General features: G+C 49.4%; 1 protein-coding gene across 2 annotated transcripts in view; it reads right to left on the minus strand.

Moving 5' to 3' along the window:
* hsph1 (heat shock 105/110 protein 1) overlaps positions 1 to 13,187 on the minus strand; it is a 114,112-nt gene that overhangs the window by 48,565 nt on the left and 52,360 nt on the right. For both annotated transcript variants that reach the window (XM_072476982.1, XM_072476983.1), the window contains exon 13: positions 3,118 to 3,258. In XM_072476982.1, coding sequence (XP_072333083.1) covers positions 3,118 to 3,258 — 141 coding nt within the window. The remainder of the gene's footprint in view (positions 1 to 3,117; positions 3,259 to 13,187) is intronic.

Genomic DNA, 13,187 nt, shown 5'->3' on the forward strand with positions numbered 1-13,187 from the left:
CAGACTGTTAAGACTGACTGGTCTGTAATTCCCAGGGATTTCCCTATTCCCTTTCTTGAACATTCGCCTCCCTCCAATCATCCGGTATTACTCCAGTGGAGAGTGAGGATGCAAAGACCATCGCCAACGGCGCCGCAATCTCCTCCCTTGCTTCCCGTAGTAACCTTTGGTACATCCCATCAGGTACAGGGGACTGGTCCATCCTGATGCTTTTCAAAATTTCCAGCACATCCTCCTTTTTAATATTAACCTGTTTGAGTCTATTAACCTGGTTCACGCTGTTCTCCTGAGCAACAAGGTCCCTCTCTCTCTCATGAATACTGAAGCAAAATATTCATTTAGGGCCTCCCCTATCTCCTCAGACTTTAGGCACAAGTTCCCTCCACTATCCCTCATCGGCCCTACTCTCACTCTGATCATCCTCTTATTTCTCAAGTGTAGAACGCCTTGGGGTTTTCCTAATCCTTCCCGCCAGGGCTTTTTCATGCCCCCTTCTAGCTCTCCTAAGTCCATTTTGAGTTCCTTCCTGGCTACCTTGTAACCCTCTAGAGCTGTGCCAGATGCTTGCTTTCTCAACCTTACGTAAGCTTCCTTCTTTCTCTTGGCCAGCTCTGCTTCTCTTGTCATCCAAGGCTTCTCCACATTACCATTCCTTTCTCGTCTCAGTGGGACAAAACTATCCAGCACTCGTAGCATGTGCTCCTTCAACCCCCACATTACTGTTGTGCATTTCCCCAAGAACAACTGTTCCCACTTTATGCTCCTCAGCTCCTGTCCAACAGCAGTATAATTTCCCCTCCCCCAATTAAATACCTTCCCATACTGTCTGTTCCTAGCCCTCTCCATGACTATGGTAATGGTCAAGGAGTTGTGGGCACGTTCAATGCTCTCCCACCGAGACATCTAACACTTGGCCTGGTTTGTTACCAAGCACCAAATCCAATATGGCATCACCCCTAGTCGGCCTATCTACATAGTCAGGAATGCTTCCTGTATGCACCTGACAAAACCTGCTCCATCCAAACCATTTGCAGTCAGGAGGTTCCAGTCAATATTAGGAAAGTTGAAGTCATCCATGACAACTCTGTTACTTCTGCACCTTTCCAAGATCTGCCGCCCAATCTGTTTCTCCATCTCTCTGCTCTTATTGGGCGGGTCTAGAGAACTCCCAATAAAGTGACTGCCCCTTTCTTGTTTCTGACATCCATCCATACTGACTCAGTAGACAAACCCTCCTCGACTCCCTCCTTTTCTGCAGCTGTGATGCACTCCCTAAATAACAGTGCTACTCCCCCTCCTCTTTTACCTCCCTCCTAATTCTTCTTAAAACATCTAAACCTCGGAACATCTAACAATCATTCCTGCCCCTGTGAATCCATGTGTCCGTAATAGCCACAACATCATAGTTCCAAGTACTGATCCATGCTCTTAAGTTCATCTCCCTTATTCCTGACACTCCTTGCATTGAAAGTGACCCATTCCACCGAGTGCAACTTTGCCCTATCGACTGTCTATCCTTCCTCACAGACTAGCTGCATACTATTTCTGCCTGTTCAACAGCTACCCTATCCTCTGATCCGTAGCTCTGGTTCCCACCCTCTGCCAAACTAGTTTAAATCCTCCCGAAGAGCTCTAGCAAACCACATTCTCCCAGTGTCTGCGTCGGTTTCCTCCGGGTGCTCCGGTTTCCTCCCACAGTCCAAAAATGTGCAGGTTAGGTGGATTGGCCATGCTACATTGTCCTTAGTGTCCAAAAAGATTAGGTGGGGTTACTGGATAATGGGAATATAAGTAGGGTGCTATTTCCAAGGGCCGATGCAGACTCGATGGGCTGAATGGCCTCCTTCTGCACTGTAAATTCTATGATATGATATGACCGAAGGACTTGCAGGTTATGCCTGGAAAGGGTCTCTCTCCTTTGCCGAAAGCAACTCTTTACACCGAGGACAGCAAATATCTGTGTTTGCTAACTTTATTTACAAATGGCTTTTGACCTCTGGTGATAAGAGAAGGTATAAAAGTTAGAAGTTAAACCTTTTGCTTCTCCTGTTTAAGAATTGTTTAACTGTTAATTGTAAGCTATTTTCTGTGATAATGCAGTTGGTTCTGAGTTTTCTTTTTAATGTTTCCAAATTATGGGCAATTTAGAGTCGCCAATCTATCTAACCTGCATATCGTTTTGGTTGTGGGGGTGAGACTCACAGACACAGGAAGAATGTGCAATCTCCACACGGACAGTGACCCAGGGCTGGGATCGAACCAGGGTCCTCGGCGCCATGAAATTTGGTCCTATGTTAAGAGTAAAGTTTGTTTTAATATTTTTTTAAAATTAAAATCCCTGTTTGTCCATGGAATTACCCCTGAGGGTGAAGTATCCCTTCCTCACTGTTTACAAATTGCAAAATTGTTGGTGTTACTCGTCAGTTTCTAGACCAGTATCCTAACATTGGGATCTGGTCTGGTATCCTAACAATATGATTTGCTTAAAATTCCTACTAAAATGTACTCTTGCACTTATCTATACTGATAATTGTCATACAAATTTGCAAGTGTATTAATAGTGTATTTTGTTACAGTCTACCTTGATGTTAACCACACCACCTCAATTTACTATCATTTGTAAATTTTGAAATTCCATTTCCAATTCCAGGGTGCAAACTGTTTATGTAAATTGTGAACAATACTAAGCGAAGCACTAATCCTTGCAATTAGCTTTAAACCCTGTGTTATTTTCAGGTTTTAGCCAGGTTGCTATTCATTCTGCTTCTTGTTCCTTAAATTGGCATGTTCTAAACTTAATCGTGAGACTGTTGAGCTGTATCCTCGTTTGCTGGATGACTGGTTCTTGATGTGTAGCAACCCCAATTGCGCGGTTCCAATTCTTCCACTGCTGAGGTTAGCTTTCTCAACCTTGCCCCTCGCCGGAGGTGTGGTCCTTGATTAAGTCATCTCAGGTTGGAGCCTCTCCTTCGGAATCTGTACTGATTATTAATATTTTCAGATGGAGGTGTTCCATTATCTTCCACCATGGACATGGAGCTAATTGGGACTATAGTTCCAAGGCATCTTTATTTAAATCAAGAGACAGAAATTGGATGTTTCCCATATTCTACTTACCTCTTTTTCAAAACACATATCAAGTAAATCTTTCCCAAACTGCCACACCAGTTTAGCTTCAATTGGAAGATGTATAGTCTTCAATTTAATTTTTGGTTTCTTTGGATCTGGAGTCTGATCGGTTTTCTTTTCATTATTGGACTGCGGGTAGAAATCCAAAACAAATTAAATGCAATTTGATATGTATGACTTTTTTTCCATACAAGTTTGCATATTTTCTCTCTCCAATCTCCCCCCACCACACCCTTAAAGAAATCTTACGAGGTAGCCTTTACCATTCACAACAAGCTAACTGTCTAAAGTAATTGGCCATTAATTTACCTTACAAGTTTGTATTAACATTATGGAAGATAGCAACTCATAAAGATCACTTTTGACAAGGCTGTACAGCAGCAGAAACATATAAATCGGTAAGAATAGGTGCACAGAATATTACACTTTGTTTGGAAACCCTGAATGAACATCAAAAGCAACATCACATAATATTGGGATATAGTCCTAACCCAGTTCAGTCATCGGCTATCCCCAAATTTGAGGATGACGTCTACTCAGGGTGGCAAGTTTTGCCATGGGTCTTCAGGTGATTAAACAGGCCAATTCTCTACCCACAGATCTTTGAGCACATGGAGCAGGATATCCCATGAGAAGGTGGAATCCAGAGTGTAGAATTTGCTGCTTTTTCTTTCCTTCTCTGTCCCTACTCTGCCTCACTGTCCCTACTCTGCCTCACTATTAAGGCGTTGGACTCAAAAGAATGACGTAGCTTGATGGACAAGTTACCATTTTTACCAATTGGTATTTTTGTGTTCTTAGTACACAGTCCAGACCTCACTGCAGTCCAGGACTGGCAACAGCAAAAGCACTGTACAGCAAGACTTTTATTAACTTGGTGGCTGGTGTCAGGGAGGCTTTGTTACAGGAACATAGGAATTAGCAGAAGTAGGGAATTAGCCTTTAAGCCTGCTCCGCCATTCAATCAGATTACGGCTGATCTCTTCTTGGTCTCAATTGGCACGGTAGCACTGTTGCTTCCCAGCACCAGAGTCCCAGGCTTGGGTCACTGTCTGTGCAGAGTCTGTACATTTCCCCCCCCCCCGCCCAAGTCTGCGTGAGTTTCCTCCTGGTGCTCCGGTTTCCTTCCACAAGTTCCGAAAGACGTGCTGTTAGGTAATTTGGACATGCGTCCGGCTGTATAATACTGTGCGCATTCTGTCGTCTCTCCCCCCCCCCCCCCCCCCCCCCAGAAGGTGGCCCACAACTGCCGGGACAGGGAAAAGACTGCAGTGGCCCCACACTGCAGCGGGCACTGGACCTGGTCAGTGGGCATTCACCGAAGCCGAGGTTGGCATTGAGAACGTGAGACCCTGCCGAGTTGTGGTTCCCTGTGGCACAGGTCACCACCGCCCCACACCACCCCAACCCGGGAACTAATCATGTGGCATGTCTTGAGTTTTGCACGATCTCCTGGCAATGAGGTGGGCCCCTCTGGAGCCCCCCAACCCCAAGTGGATAGCAGTGACGAGGAGGACACACAGCAACGGGGGCCCTTGACCTGCAGTCCGAGGCACCCGGGAGCACCAGTCCGGGAACGGAGCGCGGCCCAACCCCAGGGACTAGCTGTCGTCCAGACGGGTTTTGGCCTTCTGGAAAGGGCGGTCCCATCGATAGTGGAGATGCAGTCCCAGAACCAGGGACTGCATGACATGGAGTCAGCAATCAACCAACCCCTGCAGGAGCAGGAGGTGGCATTTGTGGTGGAGCCTTGGGGACGAATGTTTCAGCCATGGGCCAAGATGTCCAAGGCCTGGGGCCCTCTGTGCGGGCAGTGGCTGAGGCACAGGACCGGCTGCCCTGTCACAGGCAGCCATGTACCAGTGCCATCTAGATAATGCAGTGGCGCTCCAGTGTGGCCTATTCACAGCGGGTCATGGCTGAGGCCGTCCCTGGTACTGTCCAGGTGCTGGCTGACGTGGTACAGACCCAGAGGGAGGTGACACAGTCACTGATTAATGTGGCAGAGACTCCGAAGGTGGTGACACAGTCCCAGATGGAGGTGGTCCACTCCCTGCGCTCTTTGGCTGCAAGTATCGAGACCCTAGTTGAGATGGGCCTCCAGAACTGACCGCCAGGTGGGGGGAGAGCCTCAGGATAGTTCCGCTTGCACCCCTGTCCCATGGAGTAGCACAGGGGCCATCAGGCACTCTTGAGGGAAGAGATGATGGGGGCCTTTGCTTGTGACTCCCGCAGGTGACCTGGACTCCACCCACCCCTCCCCCAAAACTGGGTGGATTTTGGCCAGGGAGCCTAGTTCAGCCAGTGCTCACCACAAGTGCTCCATCACCCCCCCCCCCCCAAACCAACCGTCTCCGCCACCCCAAGGGGTTGATGGAACCTTGTGTTCGAATGGCCAGCTCGCATGCAGGGATCACCCAGGTGGACGGTGGGAACTGCCACCATGGCCAGGACTCCGACATTGTCAAACTTTGTTGAGCATCAGAGCTGATCCCAGAAAGGGCTGTCATCATCCTCCATCCCATGTGCCAGACCTGCTGTTAATGCAAACCCAGGGTTCGCACCCTGTAGTGAGATAGGTAGGATTCACTGCGGGGGTTGCAAAGGTGGGCAGGGTGTCCATGCCAATAAACAGGCCTGCTAGTCGGTGAACCTGGAGGTGATTAGCACGTGCTGGCCCTCCTGTGTCTGCCCAAGTCCCATGTCCTGCCCATCCTCTGCATTCCCCGCATCCTCTTCTTTGGACGAGGTCTGGCGTTCATCCTCTTCCTCCAGCACATTGCCCCTCTGTTGCACGATGTTGTGGACGACGTAGCAGGCCACCACTATGTGGGAGACTCTCCTAGCACTACACTGGAGGTCTCCCCCAGAGCAGTCCAGGCACCTGAAGCACCATTTGATCAGGCCTCTGGTCACGGCATGGTGTTGTTGTAGTGGGTCTACAGATTGGTCTATGGACTCTGAATAGGTGTCATCAGCCACGACTGAAGTGGATAACCCCTATCGCCCAAGAGCCAACTCCTCAGCCGGGGGTGCCCCTCGAAGGGGTAGGAAGCCGGCGGCGGCTAGAGTGCTGAGGGGGTTTATGGACCAGATGGGAGGGGTGGACCCTTGGAGATTTGCAAGGCCGGGGGCTAGGGAATTTTCATTCTTATGTCCATAAGGCTTATTCCTGAATCGACTTTTACATTTTGAGTAGGGCGCTGATAGCGAGAGTAGAGGATACTGAGTATTCGGCAATAGCCATTTCGGACCACGCCCCGCATTGGGTGGACTTGGAGATGGGGGAGGAGAGAGACCAGCGCCTGCTGTGGCGCTTGGAGGTGGGGCTGCTGGCGGGCGAGGAGGTGAGCGAGCGGGTCCGAGGAAGTATAGAGAGGTACTTGGAGACCAACGACAACGTGGAGGTCCGAGTGGAGATGGTATGGGAGGCACTAAAGGCAGTGGTGAGGGGCGAGCTGATCTCCATTAGGGCCCACAAGGAGCGGAGGTGGAGAGGGAGAGGCTGGTGGGGGAGATGGTGAGGGTAGACAGATGTGCGGAGGAGCCCGAGGAAGGATTGTTGAGGAAGAGGCGTAGCCTCCAGGCCGAATTCGACCCGGTGACCACCAGGAAGGCGGAGGTGCAGTGGAGGAAGGCCCAGGGCGCGATTTAAGAGAATGGGGAAAAGGCAAGCCCGATGCTGGCGCATCAGCTTCGGAAGCGGGATGCAGCTAGGGAGATCGGGGGTGTTAAGGACATGGGAGGGAGTGTGGTGCGGAGTGGGGTTGGCATCAATGAGGTCTTCAGGGACTTTTACAAGGAATTGTACCGATCCAAGCCCCCACGGGAGGAGGGAGGGATGGGCCGCTTCCTGGACCAATTGAGGTTTCCAAAGGTGGAAGAGGGACTGGTGGCGGGATTGGGGGCCCTGATTGGGCTGGAGGAGATGATCAAAGGGATAGGAAGCATGCAGTCGGGGAAGGCACCGGGGCCAGACAGTTTCCGGGTCGAATTCTATTAAAAAATATATGGACCTGTTGGGCCCGCGGTTAGTCAGGACCTTTAATGAGGCAAGGAAGGGGGGGCTTTGCCCCCGACGATGTCCCGGGCACTGATCTCCTTGATCCTGAAGCGGGACAAGGATCCCCTGCAATGTGGGTCTTACAGACCGATTTCCTTGCTAAATGTAGATGCCAAGGTGCTGGCGAAGGTCTTGGTCTTGAGGATTGTTAGCCGCAGATCATCCATGAAGACCAGACAGGGTTTGTGAAGGGGAGACAGTTGAACGCGAATGTGCGGAGGCTTTTGAACGTTATCATGATGCCGGCGAGGGAGGGGGAGGCGGAGATGTGGCGATGGACGCTGAGAAAGCCTTCGATAGGGTAGAGTGGGAGTACCTGTGGGAGGTACCTGCGGTTCGGGTTTGGGGAGGGCTTTGTCAGGTGGGTTAGGCTGTTGTATGAGGTCCCGATGGCGAGTGTGGCCACAAACAGGAGGAGGTCCGAGTACTTTCGGTTGCACCGAGGGGCGAGATAGGGGTGTTTCTATCCCCCCTGCTCTTCGCACTGGCAATTGAACCCCTGGCTATGGCACTGAGGGAGTCAAGGAACTGAAGGGGGTTGGTGCAGGGTGGGGAGGAGCATAGGGTGTCACTTTATGCGGACGACCTGCTGCTGTATGTGACGGACCCGGTGGGAGGAATGCCGGAGGTAATGAGGATTTTTAGGGAATTCGGGGACTTTTCGGGGTACAAGCTCAACATGGGGAAGAGCGAGCTGTTCGTAGTTCATCCAGGAGAGGGGGATTGGCGAGCTCCCACTAAAAAAGGCGGAGAGGAGCTTCAGGTACTTGGGGGTCCAGGTGGCCAGGAGCTGGGGGGCCCTGCATAGGCTTAATTTTACAAGGCTGGTGGAGCAAATGGAGGACGAGTTCAAGAGGTGGGACGCGTTGCCGCTGTCTTTGGCGGGTAGGGTGCAGTCAATCAAAATGACGGTGCTCCCAAGGTTTTTGTTCCTGTTCCAGTGCTTCCCCGTGTTTATCCCAAAGGCTTTTTTCAGGCGGGTTAACAGGAGTATAATGGGGTTTGTGTGGGCGCGAGGGACTCAGAGGGTGAGAAGGGTGTTCCTGGAGCGGAGTAGAGATAGGGGGGGTCTGGCACTGCCCAACCTCTGTGGGTACTACTGGGCCGCCAATGCGACAATGGTGCGCAAGTGGATGATGGAGGGGGCTGCATGGAAGAGGCTGGAGACGGCGCCTTGTGTGTGTACGAGTCTGGGGTTGCTGGCAACGGCGCCGCTGCCGCTCCCTCCAAGGAGGTATACCACGAGCCCGGTGGTGGTGGCTGCCCTCAAAATTTGGGGGAAGTTGGGGCCTTGGCGTGGACCCCATTACGGGGGAAACCACCGGATGCTTCTTGTTGCTTTTGTCGTTCTTGTTGCGTTGCATGTTGTTTTTGTTGTTGTTTCTACTGTGCTTCTTGTGGTTTTTGTTGTTCTTGTTGCGCTCAATGAGTATGCCATGTGGATGATTTGAGTCATTGTCACAGTTATTGGTGTCCGTGTCCTTTGTGGTATCTGCTACATTGAGCGTTTCTTCTTGAGAATGATCTGATGTTGCATTGATGTTGGTGACATCAGTCATTTGTGGTGGATTTGATTCCTGTTCTTTGCTTACTTGGTACTCCTCTTCTAGAGTCATTTCTGGTTCACTTGAATCATTGATTTCTAGGTGCTCCTCTTTTGGAGTCATTTTAGGTTCATTTGAATCATCATTGATCTCTTTGTATTCCTTTTCTGGAGTCAAAATCTTCAGGATTTCTATTGACCTGGTCTCTCTGGACTCTTGGTGCTCCTCTTCTGGAGTCACAATCTTCACATTCATTTGACATGGTCTCTCTGCACTCATGAGTAGCCGTCCTCTGATTATTGAGTGCTTCTGCGCAGACGAGCTGAGATATGTCAGTCTCTCTGTGATCCTGCACATCCTGTATAGGCAATTGTGATTTCATCGTCAATTGTCTCACATACAGTGGGCAGACATTCAGTGTCTCCTTGTTGGTTAAATGAGCTGGGTAGACTTTCATAGTCTTCTTCTGGTGGCTCAAATAAGCTTGATAGATCTTCATGGTCTTGTTCATGCATGGCGTTCACTATGGAGTGTTGTTTGCTTGCTTCCATTTTTGAGGCTTGCCGTCGCGCCCGGTGTGGAGGCTTGCCGTCGCGCCCGGTGTGGAGGCTTGCCGTCGCGCCCGGTGTGGAGGCTTGCCGTCGCGCCCGGTGTGGAGGCTTGCCGTCGCGCCCGGTGTGGAGGCTTGCCGTCACGCCCGATGTGGAGGCATTCTGTGCTGTGTGGCATTGTCTTCGTCTTGGGTATTGCTGTCATCCAATGTATCGACGATCTGCCATGGTACCATGGGATTGTATTCATCTACCATGAGAAGAGTCATATTGAGCTTTTGAACCGTGTTGCTGATGCATAATCCTGCACTCACGAGTCGGGATGTCATATATGCTGGGCTGAAGATTCCCCAATCCGAAGAACTAATCGTCGGGGTCTTCACGGTACAACACCTCTAGTTGTGGTTCAGATTTGGTATTGGGGTAGCCATCTCCCAAGATGAAATTTTCGTCTGAGTCGTAGTCTATAAGGACCATATATCTTCTATTGCGGTGCTAACTGCTTGTTCCAGGGTGTTGTGACAGTTATTTTCAACTGCTGGTGTAAGTTCGAGCATTGTTCTGTCTTTTTGAGGCAAGAAAATTGGGTTTTGCAGCTTTACGTTTTTTTGGTTCATTTTCGTGCATTTCCCTTTTAAGTGGGCGTGGTCCTGATCCTCTGACATCATGACGCTCGTGATATCATGCGTAGGACTCTATTGCCATGCGCACATCGAGTTTCCTTACTGTGCGCTCTTTTCGCAACCGAGCATGTGCGGCTCCTTTCTCAAGATGGCTGCCGCTCAGAACCTCCATCTTCCTCCGATTCAACCCTGCCTCCGCCACGTGGTGAGTGTTTGCGCCATTTTTACCAATTTTGTTTTCTAAATGATGATTGTGTTTGTAGAGACTCAAAGTACTGATTTTGTTTTTGTTCATAAGCAAGGCATTTTTGTATAGCGTTTTCTCGAGTTAGATACTTATTTGTGAAAGTTCTTCCCTCAAATTTTTATCAGATAGTCCAGAAATTAATTGATGCATTATCACAGTGTCTCTGAAATCCGCATAATCACAGCCTTGTGGTATTAACTTGAGATTTGTAATAAAATCAGAGATGGGCCCTCCATTTCTCTGACAAGAGTTAAATCTTTCCAGCATCTCACCAGCCTGATTGTCTACTTTGGTGTTGTCCTCACCTTCTAAGTAATTAAAGCAATTGTAGATTTCTCTAGCTTCATGCCCTCCTGTTGAGAGTAGTCGGGCTATTTTTGTTGCGTCAGAGGCAGTGCTTAAATCATTAGCTGTGATAAATATTTGGACAGCTGTTCAAACATTTTCCAGTTATAACTTAAATTACCGGTTGTTTCCAGCTGCCATGGAGTTCCAACAAGTTCCATCGAATCAGTTAGTCGTCGAGGATCCATTTGCTGCGAAGTCTTCCACAGTCTAATATCCGGTTTAGGTTTTTCTTCTGTTGGTGTCCAGCTAGCTTTCTGAAATCACTCCTGGTATCGTATGTTATTCTCGAAGTCTGAATAAAGATTGTAGACTCCCAGTTAACACAAACACTTTATTCAGTGGGTTTGTTCTGTTTCCAGAGCTTAACTAGATATAATACAGTCAAGCAGTATGACCAGTGAAGCTAAGGTAAACTGCCTGTGCTGAGCTGTCTGTGTGTGCTGCTGCTCACTAGCCCTGTGCTTCTGAAAGAGGCGGATCCTCCTTTGGCTGGACCCTTTATACCCGTCTCTGAAGCTGCCCTCTAGCGATGCTGTGGCTGTTACATCTGTGCTGTAGTGCCTGGTGGATGTATGTGCAGATGTCTACCGATGGAGAACCTTGCTCAATCTAGCTTGGATAAAAACTCTCCAGGGCCCCAAAAAATGACTCCGTGTGGTTAGATAATGGTGGGGAACTTGCCACTAAGAGGCGGGGAGAAACTCCCAGCCAAACCTGCCTGAACTGACAGAGATCGTGATTCAACCAAATGGGAAGAAAGTCCCATAGCAAACAAGGCAAGTCCCATTGTTGTGGGTTTCCCAGTGCTCGCAGCGCCGAGAAACACATGGCTATAAAATGCAACTTGCCTTAAATAAGGGGCCTCAGCAGGGAACTCGCATCCGAAGCTCCACACAGCCCGTTTTCTACACAGAGGTGTTCCGCGCACCGGAACTCCACAGTATTGTGAGAGATCACAATAAAACATATTTTATTTTTATTTATAAATTTTTATTAGTTCTTTGGGGATATGAGCGTCGCTGGTTGGGCCAACATTTGTTACCCATCCCTAATTGCCTTTGAACTGAGTGGCTTGCTAGGTCATTTCAGAGATGGGCAGTTAAGATTCAACCGCATCACTGTGTGGGTCTGGAGTCATGTAGGCAAGAACGGCAATTTCCTTCGCTGAAGGACATTAGTGAACCAGATGGGTTTTTAACAACAATCGGCAATGGTTTCATGGTCATCATTATACGTTTTTTAATTCCAATTTTTTTTTAATGAATTCAAATTTCACCATCTGCTATGGTTGGATTTGAAGCCTGGACCCCAGAGCATTAACCTGGGGCTTTGGATTACTAGTCTGGTGACAATTCCTGCCACCACCTCTCCCAAAATGCAGAAGGAGGAGAAGTTTAAATATCTTCAATTATGAAATTTGGTGAAAAAAGTTGTCTGACTTCCAGTGGCGGTCATGGTAGCACACAGGGCAGCTCGGGCTCGGATTGGTTTGGATATTTTATACCCATTAACAGGGTAACTCCGGCAGGAAAGTGTTACGAAAGGGGTAGAGAGAGAGAGAGGTTCTCCCCAAGATTAGCATGTGTACTGGCTACCGGACCTGACAGAAAACAGCAGCAACAATTGCATGAATGGTGGAGGTTGTTGGCAGTGGGAAGGGTCCAGGTGGAACAGTTGATGACTTTCATCAAAAGAAGAATTTTGCCAGCAAAGGAACGGGATGCATGGCGACTGGTCAAAGGCCTTGAGGATGCAGTAGCATCTCTGCAAGGTTCGATGGACCGGGTAGGGAAGTGCCTCGAGGCGCAAGGTGCAACGATACGAGAGGTGGTTAACGTGGTGGTCCTGGGGGATCTACAAGTTGTTGCAAGTGAAGGTGGAGGAGCAGAACAGGTCCAGGTGGCAGAATTTGTGAATTTCAGGTCGGTGTTGAGGCCACTGTGTAGGAATCACAGGTTTAAGCTGGGGGAAATGTATAGGATGTTTGGGAAATGGAGGGAGGCGGGACTGGAAAGGGTGAGGGACTTGGACGCGGAAGTGACGTTTGCAGGTCTGGATGAGTTGGGAAGAGGCTTGTGTTACCAAGGGGGAGTGAATTTAGATAAATGCAGGTGAGGGACTTTTGCGCAAAAAGAGTGGCGAGAGTTTTCCAGGTTGCCAGAATACACTTTGAGAGCAACTGGTGCTCCCGGATTAGTCGGAGAAGGGTAGGGTTGGGGATATATACGGTATATGGGTGGTTGAGGGAACGGGAAGGGGTGCAGGTGGTGAAGGTCAAGAAAAAAATGGGTGGAAGAATTAGGTTGGGGATTGTGGTGTGAGGCGATGAGTATGAGCCTGATTGAGTTTAAGGTGGCACATGGGGTACATATGACTCTGGTGAGGATAAGTGGGATTTTTTAGGAGGTGGCTGAGTGAGAGATATGTGGGTGGGGGCCAGCAAACCATGCGCAATTGTTTTGTGGTTGCAAGAAGCTGGAGAGATACTGGGATGCTGTGTTTGGGACTCCTTCGAAGATTGTGGGGGTGGATATCAGGCCGGACCCAACGGTGGTCTTTGGGGTATTGGAATTGCCGAGGCTTCTGGAGGGGGAAGGGGGCCAACGTTGTGGCCTTCTAATTCCCCAGCTAAATTGGAAGTCGGATATGCTGACAGGGCTGGTGGCCTGGCTGGGGGACTTG

Source organism: Scyliorhinus torazame, chromosome 15 (genome assembly GCF_047496885.1).
Source record: "Scyliorhinus torazame isolate Kashiwa2021f chromosome 15, sScyTor2.1, whole genome shotgun sequence".
NCBI lineage: Eukaryota > Metazoa > Chordata > Chondrichthyes > Carcharhiniformes > Scyliorhinidae > Scyliorhinus > Scyliorhinus torazame.